Raw genomic sequence first — 20,260 nt, 5'->3', positions numbered from 1 at the left:
GTTCATTCGATTATTACCAATTATTGGATGACCGGTTTCAGAGTTATTGCCCTTGATCGAAATCTCATCAATATATACATGCATACCAAGTTTCATCAAGATCGGATAAAAATTGCAGCCTTTATCGTGCATACAAGCCAAATTCAACGCGTTTTTACTAAGACAAAGGCAATAACTCTGCAACAATTCATCCGATTATTACGAATTTCGACTTTGACCGAGATCTTATCAATATATCGATGCAAACCAAGTTTCATGAAGATCTGATAAAAACTGTAACCTCTATCGCGCCTACAAGGCAAATTTGACTCGTTTTTACTAAGTCAAGGGCAATAACTCTGAAACCGGTCATCCGATAATTACCAATTTCGAACTTGACCGAGATCTCATCAATAAATACATGCATACCAAGTTTCATTCAGATTGGATAAAAACTGTAGCCTCTATCGCGCCTAAAAGAAATGTGAACGGACGCAGGGACAGGGGCGACGGCAATATACGTTCACATTTCCATGTGGGCTTATAAAAACCGCATATGGCTGGTAATTTAAGAATTATGAAAAAGCAGGAAAACATGATTTATAAAGTAGGTTTAAACACTTTAAGTAAGATCAAATAACTACAAGCGATTTCTCTGAAAGATATATCTATGAAATGCACAAATTCGAGGTTAAGATATAATTTGAAATAAAAATAATAATAGGAATTGTTCAAGGCCTATGAAATTAAAAAATAACATTTTAAGTGTATAACTTTATAACTTGTGTTGTACAAAAGTGTTGTTTGCACGGTATATCACGGTATATTTATATTTTTACTGGTATATTGCAACATGTAATAAGCTGCCAAATTTAATTGGATTAGTAAAATCATTTGTTTTATGTATCAAAATATGTATTTGAATGTTACAGAACACATCTTTGGAGAGGAGGTTTCATAGGCGTATAAGCCTGTTCTCCAATCCTTTTCTTAGGAATAAAATATTGTTTACAAAAAAAAAACACATCTTGGTAATTTCTTAGTTACGGCATTTGTTACTTGATTTTATAAGATTAGTTCAAAGTTTCACTTTTCGTATTTCTGACAAGTCAATAAGTTTTCCAGTTTGATTGAAATATAGGTAGTATCACTCTTCTTATGTTATCTTATTAAGATAGAATTTCATTAAGAAGCTTTAAAACCTTAATTACCTACGAAGAATCGGACTGAATGTGAGGAAAACTCTCTCTCTGTGACTCGCATAAAGAAACTTATCGTTATATTTCTTTAATTCCTGGTGTGTGCAACAAAAGCTCTTGTGATATAATTCAATACATAGGTTTGTGACAAAGTATGCAAAGATTAACATCGCACGTTATTGTATTATTAACCTACTTTAACTTAAAAAGTTTTACTTTTATTTTATTAGCTGCTTTTATATGACATTTTTATTTTATATAATAGAAAGTATTAAGTATTTTTAAAGAGAAAGGAAATGGTAGTATTCTTATCAATAAGCCAATAAATATTTGTAATAAAATTTACCGTGTAATGATTTATGATCTTTCAAGTGATATTTGCAAAATATCGATCAAAACCATTTCTAAATCATTTGATTTTACTCAAACCATCATGTGGTAGCTCTCTTCTTTAACGTAATATTTTGCTGCAGGATTATAGGTGTTATGGGTGATTGTTTTTATATTCATAGCAAACCATTGTAACTGTCATTGACATTATTCCAATTATTTTGCAGCAAAGAATCCGAAAAATGATATGGATACAATTACGCTAACTAACCATTATTCAGACAGAATTACTTTCTTAATGTGTTGTTATAAAAGACAATTTCTATAATAGCAGTGGTCAAACAAAAAAGGTTTAATGAGAATTAAAATTGTAAAAATAACCTAAGTGGTTGCCTAGCAAGATACGCCCACTTTCCTGATACATTTTTAGTATATCAAGGGCAGTCACCTATATGTGTCATACCTAAAATCTAATTTGTGCAAGATATTGTTGATTTATTCAAACACAAAATTTAATACAATTCTGACCTTAACTGTCACCTCGCGTTTACAAGCCAACAAATTTTGATGCACTTTTCGTAAGTCAAGGGCAATAACCGCTCGTCGAAAGATAGTCAAATTTGAACTTGTCCAAGATCTCATCATTATAAATATTTCATTAAAATCGGATGAAAATTGTAGTCTCTATTGTGTTCACAAAAAAAAATTTGACGAGTTTTTTTTCTAAGTCAAGGGCAATAACCGTTCATTGACAGATTGTCAAATTCTAACTTATCCAAGGTCTCATCAATATGAATGATCATACCAAATTTAATTAAAATCAGATAAAAATTGTAGTCACTGTTGTATTCACAAGTCAATTGTGGACGGACGTGTGGGCGTATAACAAGTAATCTAATACCGCTGTTCAATCTAAATTGATCAGCCCATTTGATTCAAATAACACATATTCCAAACTACGGTAATGCTGGAAATTTAGCAGTTTACGACGTTGCGCCTTGCCACGCAGTTGTCGAACTATTTCTGGAATAATTTAATGCTGTTTCACTCTGTGTCTGTATATTATCTCAAGACAAGACAATTCATATTTAAGTAATAAACCAAGTAATTAACGACTCGAACCGCATAGCGAAACCCGGAATCCAAACACTATATGGGCGAAACATTGGTTGTTCATTGAAGGGTGATGCTCAATACAATTTAGTACAAATTGGACTTATATCATAATGAAAAGTGCTATCAGGTCTCTAGAACAGTAAGATTACACTGCCATACCCACCGTAGTTTCTTTAAAGAATTGTAAAGAGGTTTTCTACTACAGTACCATTGGATCTGGAAGACTAACTTGATCAACCAAATGTTCGCCAAACTGTACCCAAACCGGCCATATTATAACATATATTATTATGTTATTGTGGTCTGGTGGTATAATGGTTACGAGTAACCTTGCGGAGAAAAGAAAATGGATACATAGATTACTTCAGATGTTAATTGCAATGGCCTTTGATCTAAATATGGGTTCTATGGACAGTAACTTTTGTGCATCTTAAAGATAGACACTCCCTGATTTGACACAGAAAAACTCTCTGGCTTCTCTTCCAATATCTGAAGAAAAACGGATGTTTATCGTGTTACATTTCCAACATTATGAATGAATTGATATCTTATCTCAATAGGATGTGCCAATAAAAACCGTATCTAACCATATTTTATTAATTTTCCGCGGTGAAATGAAAATGATATGTTTTTATATTCTATTGAATTCGCCACGTTTTTAATCAAACAGCTTTAACCAAATTATTTCCTTGTTAATAATCGTTTCAAACTTGATAATGAATGATAATGGTTCTGTAGGTAGTTTATATTCAACAATTCGTTAATAATGCACGAAATTAGACATTGTTGATATTATAAACCATACCCATCTACACATCAGATCATACTTATTGAATTTGCTAGTAAAATCCGTAATGTGTATATCATCATAAGACAGCAAAACATGATGTTTCGTAATATTTTGAAAATTGATTCCGTGCATTTGATGTCACTAATTAAACATTCAAATTTAATAGTTTTAGTCAGATTATATAGTTTGGTAACCGGTCAATAATGGTCTAGGACAGATATCGTTTAACGGAAATGTGTTGCTTCTGGTAGAATTATGCTTCATCATTAACGGCAGTCATATCTTACGCAACAATTTATCTAATCTGAAATCTATTAACTTAACTTTAGTTGACATGAACAATGTCAAACAAAATCATGTCAAAATAACTTGGCGAATTTAGGCCACGACAATCCTTTTGTGGTAGCTTCTCCGACAAATTTAAGTTCAGTAAACCTGATTTGAAATTGTTATTGCTTCCAAATAGTAATAACTCTCTAAATGAAGTTATTTTCCTAAAGAGTAAAATGTGACCGAGTGTTTATAAAAATAAGAGATATGACTTTTTAAAACCATGACAAAGCTATTATCCAGGCCCGGTATTTTCGAAACGATCTTAATGCTATGACGTCCTAAAACAGTGTCAGATATTAAGACCCTAGGACGTCCTAGCGCTAAGATCTTTTCGAGAATACAGGGCCTGTACCCATTGTTCTTTAAAACTAAGACCCTGCAATAAAACTTAGTTTTACAATAGACTGAGTCTTAGTTTTGCAATTCAATTCAGTGGCAGAATTTTGAATCGGGCTTGTGGATTTTGGCACAGCCAAATTTATTTTCGAATCCATTGTAGGGGAAGAGGGCAGGAAAGAAATTTGGAAATAGAATGCTTAATCCTGCATAGTATGAAATTATTATTACATTTTTACAATAAAATAGTGCAAAAGTGAAATATCGAAATTTGTTTGAGATAATCCAGATATTTGCACTACTTCAGTGGAATAATTTTTCTTCCCCCGAAAACAACTATGAGTGAGCGTTTCGCTGCTAACTTAGTAAATATTTTTGAGTTCAAACGCACTATAGACCTAATTTCTTCTCATAATTATTATTTTATTTTATGTTTCCTTGGTGATGTATTTCTAAATTGTTCTATCAATGAAATAATCGTCGAATGTTAGCTACAATAGTTCGGACATCCTCGACACAAAATATTTTAAGGACCCGATATAAATTAAACCGAGAGTGCCGATATACCATTTCAATGGATTTATAAATCAACGCAAGTAACATTCAATTTTTTTTTAATTGTTAAACGCATTGCGTGTATTTTAACATTAATTTTCAAAACTTGTGTCATGTGTTAAATATTGCTAGAACGGGGGTATTCTAAACTTTCAAGCATTCAAAGCAAAACACATTCAGAAAAAAAAAACAGATTAATCATTAACAATTTCAATCAGCAGCCAGTACGCACATAATACTTTTAATAATATCATGCTGAAGTTACCCTTTCTGAAGCAAAACGATTTAACACCCGAATCACCATCGGTTAGTTCGACGGTTACCAATAAGACACTGATTAGAATTATATTACACAACAATTATATATAAATGGATATTTCGTAGTAGTATACACGTTTCCACAGATATGGAATTTCTGATGGCTTTAAACCAAAGATGAAAATGTACATCATAAGTCTACTTCTAATGGCCCTGTCACACCTAGACGATTTAGCCACCGTAAAGGTGGATTAATACTTCTGACGCCGTTAGTTCTATGGTCGTTCAAAACACGTCTACATACGTCAAATTGTGTGCAAGTGACTTACTCACAACGTATTCGACGTACGGCATCGTATTCGACAAATGCCTTTATCGTCAATGTGTGATATGACCATTGATGACTTTTGTGTTATTATTGTACTCTAGCTGAATTTCCTTTCAAAACATATAAACAAAATTAACTCCCAACACGAAAAACAGAATGCATTTGTACAACCAAGTAAAATTAAAACACTAATAGTCAAATGGATAGCGTTGAAGAATACGTTTTGATAAGGTGGATTTAAACTTCTGAGTGCGTTAACCTTATTGTCGGATGTAAGTAAATGCCTTTGTTGTCCATTGTCACTCAAAGATGAAGCTTTTGACAATAGAAAAATTCCTTGTCCTCTTGTTTAATATTCCTAATATATTTTTTATTATTTTTTCTGTGAGATAAGTTTTAATCAAGATTAAAGGAAATGTCATGCAATATTTGTAAGATAGATATGTCGGTCAAACAAACAAACTAAATGGAGACATGTTTTGACAGAAAGAATTTTTTTATTATGGACAGATATAGTGATAATTTATTTATTCCTATACTAGTAACCGACATTTAATCAAAAGTTACTGGACGAATCTAACCTCTGTCAGCGGGCATTATTTATATTTATATTTATATTTATATAGCAGAAGCTAAGAAAGAGGCTAGGACATACTAGTTTCGGCTTCATTTAGCAAACTATGCTGCCAGTTGATGAAAATCTTAAGTCGACTTTCAGAATTTTCTACACTTATCTTGCCTTACAATCAACAGTAGTATATGAGCTTATAGATTGGTCGCATAGGGGGATTCCCCATTCCATTTCATTTCATGGGGAAAATGCAACCAATATATAAGCTCCCAAAAAGACTTAATATCCCTACATTTCATAAATTCTTCCACCTAAATTCACTACATTTCATAAATTCTTACACTAAACTCCCTGTAAATTATTACACCCTATTCTCACTACATTTCATACACTAAAAACACATTCAATCAATTTCCTACATTCCATCAAAAAAAAGAGTATATGAGCTTATAGATTGGTCGCATAGGGAATTCCCCATTCCATTTCATCTCATGGGCTCAATATATAAGCTCCCAAAAAGACCTAAATTCCCTACATTTCATACATTAAAAAACACCTTCAATCAATTTCCTACATTCCATCAAAAAAAAAGCATATTCAAATAATGTAGAAGGGAGATAACTCTTTTTTGAAATTTTCTACTCAAATTTTAAACCTTAAAAATGGCAAATAAAATACTAGATCCAATCTTCAGATTATACGATCCGATTCGTTATTCGTTTAACAAGAAAAAAGAGGATTATATTATCATCTCACCCACTGTTGGTTCTAAATCCCAAATGAATGATGGTGGTAGAATTACCTTCGAAATAAATTCATTATCGAATTGGTTGCTTCTTTCCGATGCTTATTTCAGATGCGATTTCAAAATTAAGGATGGAACTCAGTTCCACAAAAAAATACAACGTTAGAAAACAATTTCTTTCCATCTTTATTTAGCGAGATGGTTTTGGAAGCTGGTTCAAATCCGATAGAAACAATCAAACACCCTGGGGAATTCGAGTCAATGTTGAAAACAGTTTTATATCCTAAAGATTTCGATTCAGTCTCAGGTTAGATACCCGATGTTGGTGATGGAAGTATTTTAAAGGAACCGGTAAGAAATCTTTCAAATGATGCCGATTTAGCTAGAGTGAGAGTTGTTGCTCGAAACACGATAGAAAGAGTAGGACGAGCAGCTAATCATGGATTCGAAAAACGAGTACTTCAGTATAATAATGTTGTTGAGAATAATAGGTGGGGTAATTACGTAAATTGGAAATTATATCCTTTATTCGGTCTGTTGGAAAAGTTTCCATAGGGTTACCATATAAAATTCATCTACAAAGAGAAATAAACGACGATAAGATATTCTTTGGAGAGAATGGTTCAGATGCAAAATTAGAAATAACGAATCTCCAACTTTTCATACCAGTAATAACACCATCAATTGAAGTAGAAACGAGAATATTCAACTCATTAACTAAAGATATTGAAATAGCTTTTCTTCATCGTAACACTGTAGGTAGCATTACTTTAACTGGAGAATCCACCACATGGCCAATCACTAACACTATTAAACCAGCAAGATATTTAATAGTTGGTTTCAAGAACTTACCAGATTCTCAAAGAATAACAATAATGTCTTTAGAGTGGCAATGAACCAAACTCAAGATCCGTTAATCCATAAAGTTCAAGTAAGATTAAATAACGATAATTATCCTAACCAACCTTTAACAATTAATCCAACCACAAAGGATTATAATGAATTGTATAGAAACTATAAAAACATGTGTGAATTATTCGGAAATCTACCTCAGTTTGAATATGTAGATTTTGCAATTAATCACCCAATCTTCTGTTTTGATCTATCAGCTCACCAAGAAGATCTTTTCAAAACAGGAGTGAACATAAATATTCATATTGAAAAAACACAAGGAGATGTAACAGGTTATTATTGGAAGAAGCAAAACATTTAATTAAAATAGCAGATAGAAGAATGATAAGAATTGAGTAAAAAATACACCCTTAAAAATGAAAGTAGAAACTTTAGTTATGAAAATAATAGAAGCTGTTGAAACAGATTCCCCTACTGTACTAACTTTCAACGGTAAAAAAATCAACATAACTAAAAAAAACTTATTGATAAATACAAATATTGTAAAGTCAGAGACGATATAGATTTAGAAAGAATTGATACAAATGTAAAAAAAGGTGGATTTATATTTTCTCTACCTTTAATATTTGCTGGTATTACACCAGCGGCTACAGTCGCTGGTGTTACAGCTGATGGAGTTAAAACTGCCAACGAAAAGAAAGCAGCTGCAGTAACAGCAGCCGAAGAACATAGACATAATTTAAAAATGGAAAAGTTGGCCAAAGGTTCAGGAGTGGGAGAAATGATAGGCACAATGAAAGAATTTGGAAAAAGATTTAGTGAAGAAACCAAGAAAACTGTTAAACAAGGATTAAATAAATTAGTAGATAGTATTGACACAGGAGAAATCAAAGTCAAAGATAAGGGTAATGGAATATTTTTAAAAAATATACACACCGGAGAAGGAATATATCTTTCGAAGTATAAAGGAGAAGGAGTTATTTTTGGAACAAATTGAAATAATAAAAAATGGGTAAAATATTTAATCATTCAGAAATATTTCCTAATAACCCAATGCTCATGTGTATATGCGGTAGTTCCGGTTCTGGGAAAACTCATCTCACTTTTAACATGTTGACAACACCAAACCTTTTAGATTTCGATTCTTTGTATATCTACACAACAACACCAGAGCAATCGTATTATCAATTCCTCAAAGCATTAGAATATTTACCAAAGAAAGATGTTCAAGACCTATTTCAATATTACGAAGAAAACGAAGAAGTGGAAATAAAAGATTTCATAGATAACTACATCAAAGGAAAGAAACCAACGGATATAAAAGTTTTTCTTACGAAAAATGTTAATGATCTAGATTTGTCTAAAATTAATAGCGAGCGAAAGAACTTACTATTGTTTGACGACTGCGTAGCGCAAAGAAATCAAGCCGTTCAACAAGAATTCTTCACGAAAGGAAGACATCACAACTGTCAATGCATATACCAATCCCTATCTTTTTACGGGATGGATTCTATGTTTATTAGAAAAAATGCGAATTGTTTTTTATTATTTGAATTAAACGACAAAGATTTATCTCAAATCGTTCAATCGATAAATCACGGAATGGACAGAGATACATTCAAAAAAGTTTGTAAAGCTCAATGGAGAAATCCAGATGATCATGGACATGTATTTGTAAATACTAGAAAACCTGCGGGGGAAAGAGTTATGATCGACATATGTTAATTTTATTGTTTTAAAAATGAGTAGCGATTGGAATAATATTTTAAAAAGAAATAGAGAATATATCAAAGCTTAGAATAAAATGAAGACCCAAGTTGAAAATAACAGATTACAACAACTCGGATTAACGGAAAATCTACAAACTCTATTTCAACCCATATTAAGATCTCAAGAGGATATTAAAAAGAATTTCTACATGCAATAAGAAAGTCGGGACCCGAAACAAGAAGATTGAAAACAGTTGAAACATATTTAAATAAAGTTATTCTCGATGAATAGGAATCAGATGATTATGTAGAAGATTATCCAATCGTACAAGAAATAGATGAATTCGAAGATATGGTATCTGGAGAAGGTATAACGTTTTTATCCGACAACAACGAGGAACTACTTAATAGATTACGAGTAATATTAGCGGCAATGAAGGAAGGACATCGATCGCACAGACAATATAATGAAGTGAATTGTATATTAAAAAGACTCATAGAGAAAGGTATCATAGATAAAAATGATTATAAAAGCGTAATAAAAAATGTCAAATAAAGAACAACTATTCGTCATCACCTCAAATAAATCAGACATCAAATTGTCTCTAGATTATGAGTACGAACTCGATCGCAATCAAGAATATGAATTGGGATTAAAGTATTTCTCTGTTTACAATTCCATTAGAAATATCAACGAAAAAAATAACCAAATAAAAATATCAACAGATAACGGAGTTAGGTTCAAAACCATACGTTTACTACCAAGAAGCTACGAATACATAGCCATTAACGAATACTTATCTGAATACGCAGGAAGCGTCAATGGTAAAAACAATATTGAATTCGAAAGTAATTTGAATCATAACAAAATAAAATTGATATTAAGAAATAATTGTCAAGTTGATTTCAACGTAGAAAATTCATTGAATACGTTACTAGGATTTGATAAACGAGTATACACCCAATCCACTTTAGCACCACACAAAGCTAATATGGAGAATGATATCGATGTGATAAATATACATTGCAATTTAATAAACGGTGGATTTTTCAATAAATACAAACGTCAGATTATTTACAGTCTTCCAACATTCACTGTACTGATAGGATATAGAATTATAGAGAAACCATTTCAAACGACGTATTTACCATTTAATTCCTTTATGATTAAAGATATAAATCTGGAAATCAAAGATGGTAAAAATAGGGTTATAGATTTTGGTAACGAGGAAATTGTTATTCAACTTCATTTAAAACAAAAACATTAACACTCTTCATTCTCTTCTTGAATAGTTAGATAATCGTGATCATCAAATTCATAGTTTTCATCTATGTTTAATTCTTTTCCGTCGTTGTAAGGATACATAATTCCTTCTTCATACGGTGCTTTTCTCTTAACGAGATTCAGATAATAATAGATCGATTTTATAAGCCGGAAATATACTATACAGATACTGATAGTTTATACATTTCGTCTAGCAATTGGGATAAATTAAATGAAGCTGGGTTGGTGTCTGAAAACGAATAAAGCAAAGGGAAGAATGATTATGGTGATGGTGGAATCATATTTGGTTTATATTTAGCGCCAAAAGTAAAATACAATATCATTCTAAGTTCCGATGGTGTTTTAAAAGAAAAGAAAACGTTTAAGGGTTATTCTAAAGATAAGATAGGCGTCGAAGATTATATTCGATTAGCTAGTGGACATGACGTAACGAATGAATTTAAGAAACCTTGGGTAAAAAGTTTTACTGATGGAATAGTTATTCCTAATGAAAAACAAAAGAAAGTTTTCAGAAGTTACGTGAATGAAATTGTTCATTATTTTTTTTACTGTGAGATAATATAAATGCACCTAAATGAGCGGGTGTTAATCTAGTAAAATCCTTTGGAGGAACAAACTCTTTTTCTTCTTCATTCATCTCAACTATATATTGACTATCATTTACTTTTTCATAGCTTTTGACGTGTGAATCGAAGTTGGCTTTAAAAGTCGATTCACTCCATAGATGTCTCGATGTATTTATATCCTTCTGAATAGATTTACCGTATAAGGAATTACCTAATAATTTCATGCAATTACTAGCAACCATATCTCCTTCTTTTTTGTATTTATTCCTTAATCCCTTCAAAATTAAAATATAATCTCTGTATGGTGGAGTTTTAAAATTTTCTTCGTAAACTATACCATCTAATATTTTAATAATTTTACCACCGGATTTCACTATTTCTTGAATATCAACCGATGTTAAAACATCGTGGCAGAAACCATTTCTGAATCTGATTTTAGTGCCAGTTTCCTTCTTACCTATTCTATTCGTAAAAGTTATTTTATCTTTAGCTGGTATGGCTTGAAAGAACATTTTTTTGGGATATTCAAACCAGACTTTTAAAATAGCAGTTCTAGGTCTGAATTTTTGTTTATTGTCTTTTTCTTCTTCTGGTAGAAACGCTCTTGCTCTAGCGTCAAATGCCATCAGTTTAGAATAGTCCAGTTCTTTAAGTTTAGCGTGAACTTCCGTTTTATCTTTTGAGTTAACACTGTATTCTTTGAATAAATCTATTATTCCTTCAGTGTCACTTTCATTGTATTCTTTTAATATGGCGCAGATCTCATTCATTTTATCCGTTTCAAATTATTTTCGATTTGCCGAAACTCTTCCTCCTTTAATACTTTGTCTGATAAAATATCTTATAAAAGGGTGAGTATGCGAGTAAACTTTTTCTACGTTTTCTTTTTCGGTGTGTTTGGGAACCATTCTAGTAGTTTCATACCATTCTTCTTCAACCATTTCTTTATCGTAATGATATAAATAATACCAACCCTTTAAAGATAAAGAAGGAGCCGTTAGATTATTGGAAACGTTTTGGAAGACAGTTTTTTTCATTGCTTGATTGTATTTTATCAAACAAGCTCCGAGACACAACGTATCTCTTTTAGCGTAAGGTTCCCATTCGTGTCTTAAAGATTCCCAATTATCTTTAGTGTATTTTTGCAATATTAACATCCTCGATCTTTCTCAAATTCATTGGTAGATCAGATGAATTTCCCCATGCCGCTAAACTAGATTTTTCATGTTGATAGGAACATGTGAAATTAATATTTTGCAAATAATTAGAGTTACCCTTTATTTCTTTCTGTCTTCTCCATTTTTTCTGTAAATCTTCATCAGTGAATGAAATAGTTAAAGGTAAAGACAGAATTCCTCTAGCTGTTTTTAAAGGGCATTGTGTTAGTTTTTTACGTTTATGATTATGATCCAGTTATCAAAACCACTGCCGTTATGGGAAATTAAGGTTAGTCTTATCTGATCTACTTTTCCTAAACGTTGTAACATTTGATCAATACAATCTGTACCTACAAATATTTCTACTATATTAGTCATGAGTATGTTTGATATTCTTCTGAAATGGGATCTGACGGCTTAAAATCTAGAGTCTCATTAAAGTCACTTAAATAATTATTATAATCATCTAACCTTTTCCTCAGTTTTTCCAAATTGACTAAAGTACAACAATAAGGAATGGCTTTATTCGTTTCTTTTTCGCAATAGGTTTCGCAATTCCATGCGTATAAACAATAATCGGGAATGGTTGGAAAAACGTTTAGTTTTAGAGGTGAAACTTGCGTTACCGCATTATCATCTTCACAAGTTCTCCATACGTTTTCATCGTAATTATGTTCTATTTCTTTAATGCCCAAAGCTTTGTTATTTCTTCTTATCAAACAGAAATGTTCTTTGTGTAAATAAAAAAAACCCAATCTAATTCTTCGGTTACTTTCTTTGGTTGAAAATGTCTATGTTTGGGCATATAAATTTGAAAATTAGTATTGAATTTCTTATTGAATTCGCAGATTCTAGCAGTTGTCATAACTCCTTTTCTGTTTGATTTTGAAAAAGTGTTGATGAAATCTTGAAATTCTCTCGTGTAGTCTTCGCTTAAAACACGATTAACGCACTTTACAAAGCAGCATCCATCGCTCGGTATATAACAATTTATACCAATATATTCTTTTATCTTTTTGAGTAGGGTAACACCACTACCCTTTTTTGATCTTTTTATTTCTTTGAAATTGTTTTTATGGAAAATCAGTTTTCCTGTGAAATACCAATCGGAGGCATCCGATTTTTCATCCACTGCAGCGAAGAAATTGACAAAAGTTTTGGTATTAAAACCTACAAATTTCATGTCTTGTTTGTATTTTCCATCTTGAGTTATCTCTCCAACTATTTCAATTTGCCCTTTAAATGTATAAATTCATCAGAGATAAGCTTAATAACATCGGAAAAAAGTTCATTTGATATGAATTTATCAATTTTTTTCATATTTTTTAATTCATCAGAGATAATCTTGTCAATAATATCGTCTAAAATTTTCATTGATATGAATTTTTTATCGTCTACAATTTCAATTTTATTCATATTTTTAAAGCAACTATTTTTAACTAGGAATTTTTAACTTTTATTGATGATATTTCCACATAAAATTTATCTAAAATTTCATTGAATTCTTCTAATTCTACAATGGTTATGTTCTTATCCTCTCTCGATCTTTCGAAAAATATAAACAATTTATTAAGATATGTATTTAAAATTTTTGTTTTCCTTTTATAATGAGCTTTCTGTTTTGATGTAAAACCTAAAGTAATCAAACCACAAGATGAAGTTTGAACGGCAGTGAACGCGGCTAATACAATTGGGACAATTATTGGAAGCATTAATCCACCGGTTACGGCTGTTGCCACCGTTATCCCTATTGTTAAAACTGTACTTAATGTTTTGAAAACAGAATCGATTCTACTCCATGTTTTTCTGCATTTGTTGAATTGTTTTAGTTTTTCTTTTAGTTCGTTTTGTTTTTCTATCATGTAGTTTTGTCTACTTTCGAGTTCCATTTTTAGGTAATTAAATTAAGTGAACTTCTGATAAAGCTACTTCGTGTTTACTATCTTCGAAAAAAAGTTTTACAGATACTAACGATATTTGTTCTTTCGAATCATTAATCTTATTCAGATGAACTGAAAATTTTTTCAATATAGATTATTATATTAACATATGCATCATCTCTTATTAAAAAATTTTGACTTTGTTGACTTTTATGAATATCAATTGAGGTAAATATATCATTATCAACAAAATATAGTTTTACGTATTCAAAGTCTGTTGCTAGTAAAAACTCATAACCGCTTATATCTTTTTTTTTCTGGTTCTGGATTTCTAATAATATTCATTGATGGTGGAGTTTCCGTCTCCAATATCATATCAAAATCACTCAATATAAATTCATCTTCTTCTTTATCTGGTATGATTAACATTCTAAACCTATTTATATATTTTCCACTGGTTTTAATTTCATATAAGTGATTAACCTTGGTGTTTTCGTCGTTAATTTCTAATTCTTTAGTTTCTACATTTTTTGTACCATTGATAAACTGAAGAACTTTACGAGCGTTAAATTTTTTATTAGATATTGTTGTATCTTGTCTGAAGAATAATGAATCAACTTTTACCTGAAAAGGGAAAGTAATTTCAATTATAAGTTTTCCTCGGAAAGTAAATTCTATTGGAGGATAATCATCATTATCATCATCAAAAATTTTTAGAATAGTATAATCTCGAACAGAATATAGTCTGATATTTGCTGTAAATCCAAATATTTTATATTCATAGTCTTTTGATTTATCAATATTATCAGTAATAGATGCACTATAAAAACCCAAATATATAAATGGAAGATTGAAATAATATGATTCTTTCTTGAGATACTTTTTTCTAATGCGAGTATATTTTTGTCCTGTTTTAAAACTAGGTTATTAATAGTGATTATCTGTTGTTGAATAACACTATCATCAATGTTCTGTATTTGTTGATGAATATAGGTTCTGATTTCGCTATCATCTATGTTTTGTATTTGTTGTTGAATAACAATATCTATGTTTTGTATTTGTTTTTTAATATTTGTTAGTTCTTTTTGTAATTCACTGTTAAGTTTAGTTTCCAGAGCATTTAATTCCTGTTGAAACGTATTTTCATCTGGAATGTTATCTATCAATTGTTGAATGTCTAATTTTTGTTTTGCAATCTTATCCTCTAATTTAGATATTAATGAAATTAAATTTTGTAACTCAGTTTTGTTCACTACGTTGACCAATTCTTTTTGAATAAAACTTATTAATCCTTGTACCTCTTGTTGCAGTTTAGTATCATCAATAAAATCTTTATTATTTATTTGTCGTTTGAAGAATCTTTTCACATCATTTATTCTTTCTTTTAAACGTTCTTTATCTACTCCAATTAAATTTAATTGATCCATTAAATATTTCTTGTGAATGGCATCATTATCGTTTTCCGGAGACTTTAAATTAGTTATGCTAAAATTGTTCATATCTAAATCACCTTGAAGAGTGTCTCCGATTTGATCCAGGAAGTAAGGTTTCGCTTTATTTATCCACGCTGTTGTGTTAGGTTTTTAGGTTTCTAAAGATAAAGAACCTAATCCAAACTTGTTTGCCATTTTTATTGAGTTAAATTTATTATAATTTCTTCGAACTGTTTTCCTAAACTCAACTGATATAAAACCCAAAGTGAAAGTTGACCACAAAACTTTTGTCCCGGTAATTGAATTTGAAATGTTGAACATTTGATTGGTTTATTAGTCAATTGGATTTTCTCTTCAGTGCGTTCTAATCCATAAGAATCGAAGAAATAAAAGTCAGAGTCTTTGTACAAAGGAGAATGATGAACTCCTTTTTGATAGGAAGTATGTATATTTGTTATAGCGTAAAATTTACCTTTCTTATATTTCAGATCATTTATTTCATCTCTCATACAATAATAAAACGGTGATATATTTAACTCTTTCGCCCATCTCATAAGTTGAAAGTTTGTGGTCGTATCAGTTCCATATTTATCGAGAAATTCATTCATTTTTAAAAGTCGGTTTTTTGAAGTTCATTTTGATAAAACCTTCCTATGATTTGTTCTTTGTCTTGATCGATTAATTCATATGTCGGAGGTGATGTGCTGTTTACTTTATCAACGATGAATATTTCGTTCATCCAGTATCCAACGTAACCTTTTTCGAATTTGCTTTTATATTTAAAAATACGAACTCGATCTCCGACTTTAAATTTGGGTTTGATATTTAAATTCTTTATTTCATTTTCGTAGTTATGTTGCGCGTTAATTGACTTTATAATATTTGGATTACTCGAGGCTTGTGTTGGTGTGACACCTATAGATGAATGATTTTTGTTATTGTATTCGTCGACAACAACTGGTAATATTTTAAGCCATTTTTGGGATTTCAATTCCGTGAACTTTTTGAATAATTTATTTTTTAGAGTCCTGTTAAATCTTTCAATAACTACAGCTTTACCTTCGTTATGCGTGCCGTAAATTTCAAATCCCAGAGATTTCATATTTTTGTTATAAAATTCACTTCCTTTATCTACCCACAGTCTTTCTGGATGACGGTTAGATTGTTTCATAATCGTTTCAAATGAGTGTTTGACTGATAATCCCGTTTTGTTTTTGAGAGGAATAACCCATACATATCTCGTATATAAATCTATAACTGTTAAGCAATATTTAAATTCTCTTTCGACTGGCATATGAATTAAATCGGCTGACCATATTTCCTCTTTTTCAAACACTTTGACTTTTAAAAAGTTTTTAGTTTTTCTAAATTCTTTATGAATTTCATCCGCCAATCCCATACCTAATTTCATCTTTGCTTTTAACAGTTTAATGATTAATGCTCTTTCCATTCTCTCTTTGAAAGTTGGATTTGGAATATTTTCAAGTTCGATTATCATTTGTTTGTCTGCTTCGTGTCTAAACTTTATGTCTTTATTTCTGGAAAGTATGTCGTGTTTAAGCGCAGCGGCGTCAACTCTATTGACAGGTTCTTCCCCTGGTTTGGGTTTATCGTTTTCGTCTAATCGCATATCTAACCTAGTACCTGGACCGGTGTAATTATGACCGGGAAGATGTTTTTCTCTGGGATATTTTGCCCATGGAAATCCAGGAAGAGAACCCAATGATTTTTGTATATCTCCTGAACCGAAATAAGTTTTTGGAGCCTCAGCGACAATCATTTTTTATCCTATAACTTTAAAACCTTTTCCTTTCCTTTCTTCTAATCTCCTGTTTCGAAGTTCTCTTATTAGCTCTAATTCTTTCAACTCGTTAGATTGTTTCACTGTGTCGCTTATGCTCTTTGCCGCTTCAGCGATTGAGCCGACGGCTTTCGCTCCGCTTGAAATGAGTGATTTGTTTTTTGAAACAAAGCCAGCTACTTTTGGAATTATTGTTTTACCTAGAGAAAATAATGAACAAAAGATACCGTCGCCCGAATAATCTTCGAATCTGTGTTGTTCGTGTTTTAGAATTGAACTCATCCTATTTTTAAATGAGTTAATTTAGTCTGTTTTTATCCAAAAAAGAGTTATCTCCCTTCTACATTACTTAAAACGAGGTTATTAAAAATCGGATGATATGTTATTTTATATAAGGGTATTTTTAATATGCTTTTTTGATGGAATGTAGGAAATTGATTGAAGGTGTTTTTTAATGTAAGAATTTATGAAATATAGGGAATTTAGGTCTTTTTTGGGAGTTTATATATTGAGCCCATGAAATGAAATGGAATGGGGAATTCCCTATGCGACCAATCTGTAAGCTCATATACTCTTTTTTTTTATGGAATGTAGGAAATTGATTGAATGTGTTTTTAGTGTATGAAATGTAGGGAGAATAGGGTGTAATAATTTACAGGGAGTTTAGATCTTTAAGTGTAAGAATTTATGAAATGTAGGGATATTAGGTCTTTTTGGGAGCTTATATATTGGTTGCATTTTCCCCATGAAATGAAATGGAATGGGGAATCCCCCCTATGCGACCAATCTATAAGCTCATATACTACTATCAACAATCCACCAACAACAACAAAATAGACAAAATTTTGTTTGAAAGTTTGAGTCTTTAAGTGAATTTATTGCTTGATATACTTTGGTCGTTGTTCATCTATTGAGAAATAAATCAGTATGTCTATATGTTAAGATTAAATTTAAAGTCTTTTCATAAGTTCGAGCTGTTATATTTCATTAAATTGAAGAATTGTAAAAGGCTGACATGAGAAAAAGAATTGGATGATAGTATGATTGCGTGTGGAACATAAAGTATTAAGATTGGCAGTAATTTCCTTTAGGATGTTCAAGTCGACGATCATGAATGAAGGACGGATTTAATTTTTGTAGATTTGATAGTAGACCTTGTGTTATAACTACCATTCTAATAGATATTTATCATTATATTTAACTACTATCATTAAAACCCCATGATTTGCTCTAATTGTCTGCCGAGTTTACATCATCGGTCAATTTCATTCCGCCTTCACCCAGTAGATAAGAAAAGCGCATTGGTTTTCAGTCTATTTGGTTAAAAGGGTTCATTAAAATTGAAAATAAGCATATATAAGCATATATGTCAAGTTCGATGGCTTTTCCGCCTCTCCAAGATGTACATGAAAATTGCAGTCCATGCTAATAGTGATGCAAAGCCATGGGGGTGTGCTTAAAATTGGTCAATTGGGAATAGTCGGTTGCGTCTATTTTATAAGCGTTAAAATTATCTGTGGCTCTTATACAATACTGCTTTCAGTTATCAATGAATGAAAATTTCCTTGTTTCGCCTACTCAGTTATTTATATTGATATGGCTACACATCTTCAATTTCTTGTAATTAATTGTCAACGCCTTCTTACTTGTACATTAATAGGGATAACCTAGGTAATCCATATCAAACAGTTTGACATTGGTACACAACTTTGTCACAAGATTGTGCAATTAAACGACCGACACTCTTAATGTCGCCCGGGTGTGCAATTGGATAGAGTAAGATGAATAGTGTAGGGTCCGTTGGGATTATCGATATGGTAGAAAGTGAAAAAGCAAATCGTTTCCACATCGGATCAGAATCCATGACTCGTGCTATTCTATTTTCTATGGCAGGGGTTTTCAACTTGGGTGTAATTACTCCTAAGATGATACTTTTGAAATTCTGAGGGTAATGAGACGCTTTGTAGTCGAAAATAGAGATAGAGAAAAATCATCTCTTGGTAGGGATTTATAGGGGGAAGGGGGTAATGCAATTGATCATGGATCCTAAAGGGGGTAATAGAAAGAAAAACTTACTCTTACAGAAAATTATCAGTTGATTTATAAAATTATTTATTAAAGACAAAATGTGTCGAACGACAATTGATTATATTGAACTGTAGTAGCGTCAATAAATTGTACTTAAATGAACTCAAAATGTGTCGAACATAATGGCATTAGTGCGTAAAGACTGTCTTGTTTTATTTCAGAAAATTGGCTTGACATAGTCCATATACCAATAAAATAGATTATTTGGTACTTACAACGATGTCATAAAGATACTGAAATAGTTTTTATCATCATTTTCTTGTCTTTATTGCATTCTTCTTATAAAGATTATTATGAATTGTCTTAGCCAAAGTCCGTCGTCTACACAGTTCTTATTTTCATTCGTCAGTACTCTAAAAGTCTTTCCACAATCATTGGTTGGAGTATATAGATCCTACTTTCTTAACTGCCTTGGATTTTTGCAGAATATGTCATGACGTATTCGCCTCACAGAAATACATTTTGGTTATCGACTCATGAAATGTCTGTTAGTTTTTATGGTCAATAATGATTATTTTTGAACCCCAAGACCAAACCTCTAATCACATTTCGAAGATGTACGTAATTATCTGTTTACAGATTGGTCATCGTTGCTCGAGTTTATAAACATTACATATAATAATTACTGTTCAGAAGTTAGCAAGAAGACCGGTCATTAGAACATAAGTAATTTTATGTTGAAATGCTTTAAAAATTCACATACATGTAAACCCCGAATATCCTGAAATAATGGTCCCTCTAAGATGTCCTTTGATAAAGCCGGTTTGTCTTACCTACATATCAGTGGGATATTACATAACCAATAGAATCTTAACCGTTTATCTTTAAATAAAATCAGATAGTACTAGCAAACACTAAACACAGACAGCGATAAGCTTACATATTATGAGGACAAGATCACCTGTTTGGTTTGTCGTCCTAGTCCATTTGAGTGTCGTATAATATTTGT

At 31.3% G+C, this 20,260-nt stretch overlaps 4 protein-coding genes across 4 annotated transcripts; 2 read left to right on the top strand and 2 right to left on the bottom strand.

The window, feature by feature from the left end:
- Positions 1–8,400: 8,400 nt before the first annotated feature.
- Positions 8,401–9,117, top strand: LOTGIDRAFT_105678 (hypothetical protein; the record flags this gene model as incomplete). The annotated part of the gene is made up of 1 exon (XM_009059940.1): positions 8,401–9,117. One exon carries the CDS (start codon positions 8,401–8,403, stop codon positions 9,115–9,117), a length of 717 nt encoding a protein of 238 aa, XP_009058188.1.
- A 529-nt stretch (positions 9,118–9,646) lies between these two features.
- Positions 9,647–10,369, top strand: LOTGIDRAFT_153942 (hypothetical protein; the record flags this gene model as incomplete). Its single annotated transcript, XM_009059939.1, has 1 exon — positions 9,647–10,369. One exon carries the CDS (start codon positions 9,647–9,649, stop codon positions 10,367–10,369), a length of 723 nt encoding a protein of 240 aa, XP_009058187.1.
- A 525-nt stretch (positions 10,370–10,894) lies between these two features.
- Positions 10,895–11,722, bottom strand: LOTGIDRAFT_153941 (hypothetical protein; the record flags this gene model as incomplete). Its single annotated transcript, XM_009059938.1, has 1 exon — positions 10,895–11,722. The coding sequence occupies one exon, from the start codon at positions 11,720–11,722 to the stop codon at positions 10,895–10,897; it is 828 nt and encodes a 275-aa protein (XP_009058186.1).
- A 2,558-nt stretch (positions 11,723–14,280) lies between these two features.
- On the bottom strand, positions 14,281–17,202 carry LOTGIDRAFT_153940 (hypothetical protein; the record flags this gene model as incomplete). Its single annotated transcript, XM_009059937.1, has 3 exons — positions 14,281–14,744; positions 14,870–15,556; positions 16,824–17,202. 3 exons carry the CDS (start codon positions 17,200–17,202, stop codon positions 14,281–14,283), a joined length of 1,530 nt encoding a protein of 509 aa, XP_009058185.1.
- Positions 17,203–20,260: the final 3,058 nt, after the last annotated feature.

This window comes from Lottia gigantea, assembly GCF_000327385.1.
Source record: "Lottia gigantea unplaced genomic scaffold LOTGIsca_4, whole genome shotgun sequence".
Lineage (NCBI taxonomy): Eukaryota > Metazoa > Mollusca > Gastropoda > Lottiidae > Lottia > Lottia gigantea.
Note: the sequence above shows the minus strand (reverse complement) of the source record. Positions and strands in the feature narration are given on the sequence as shown.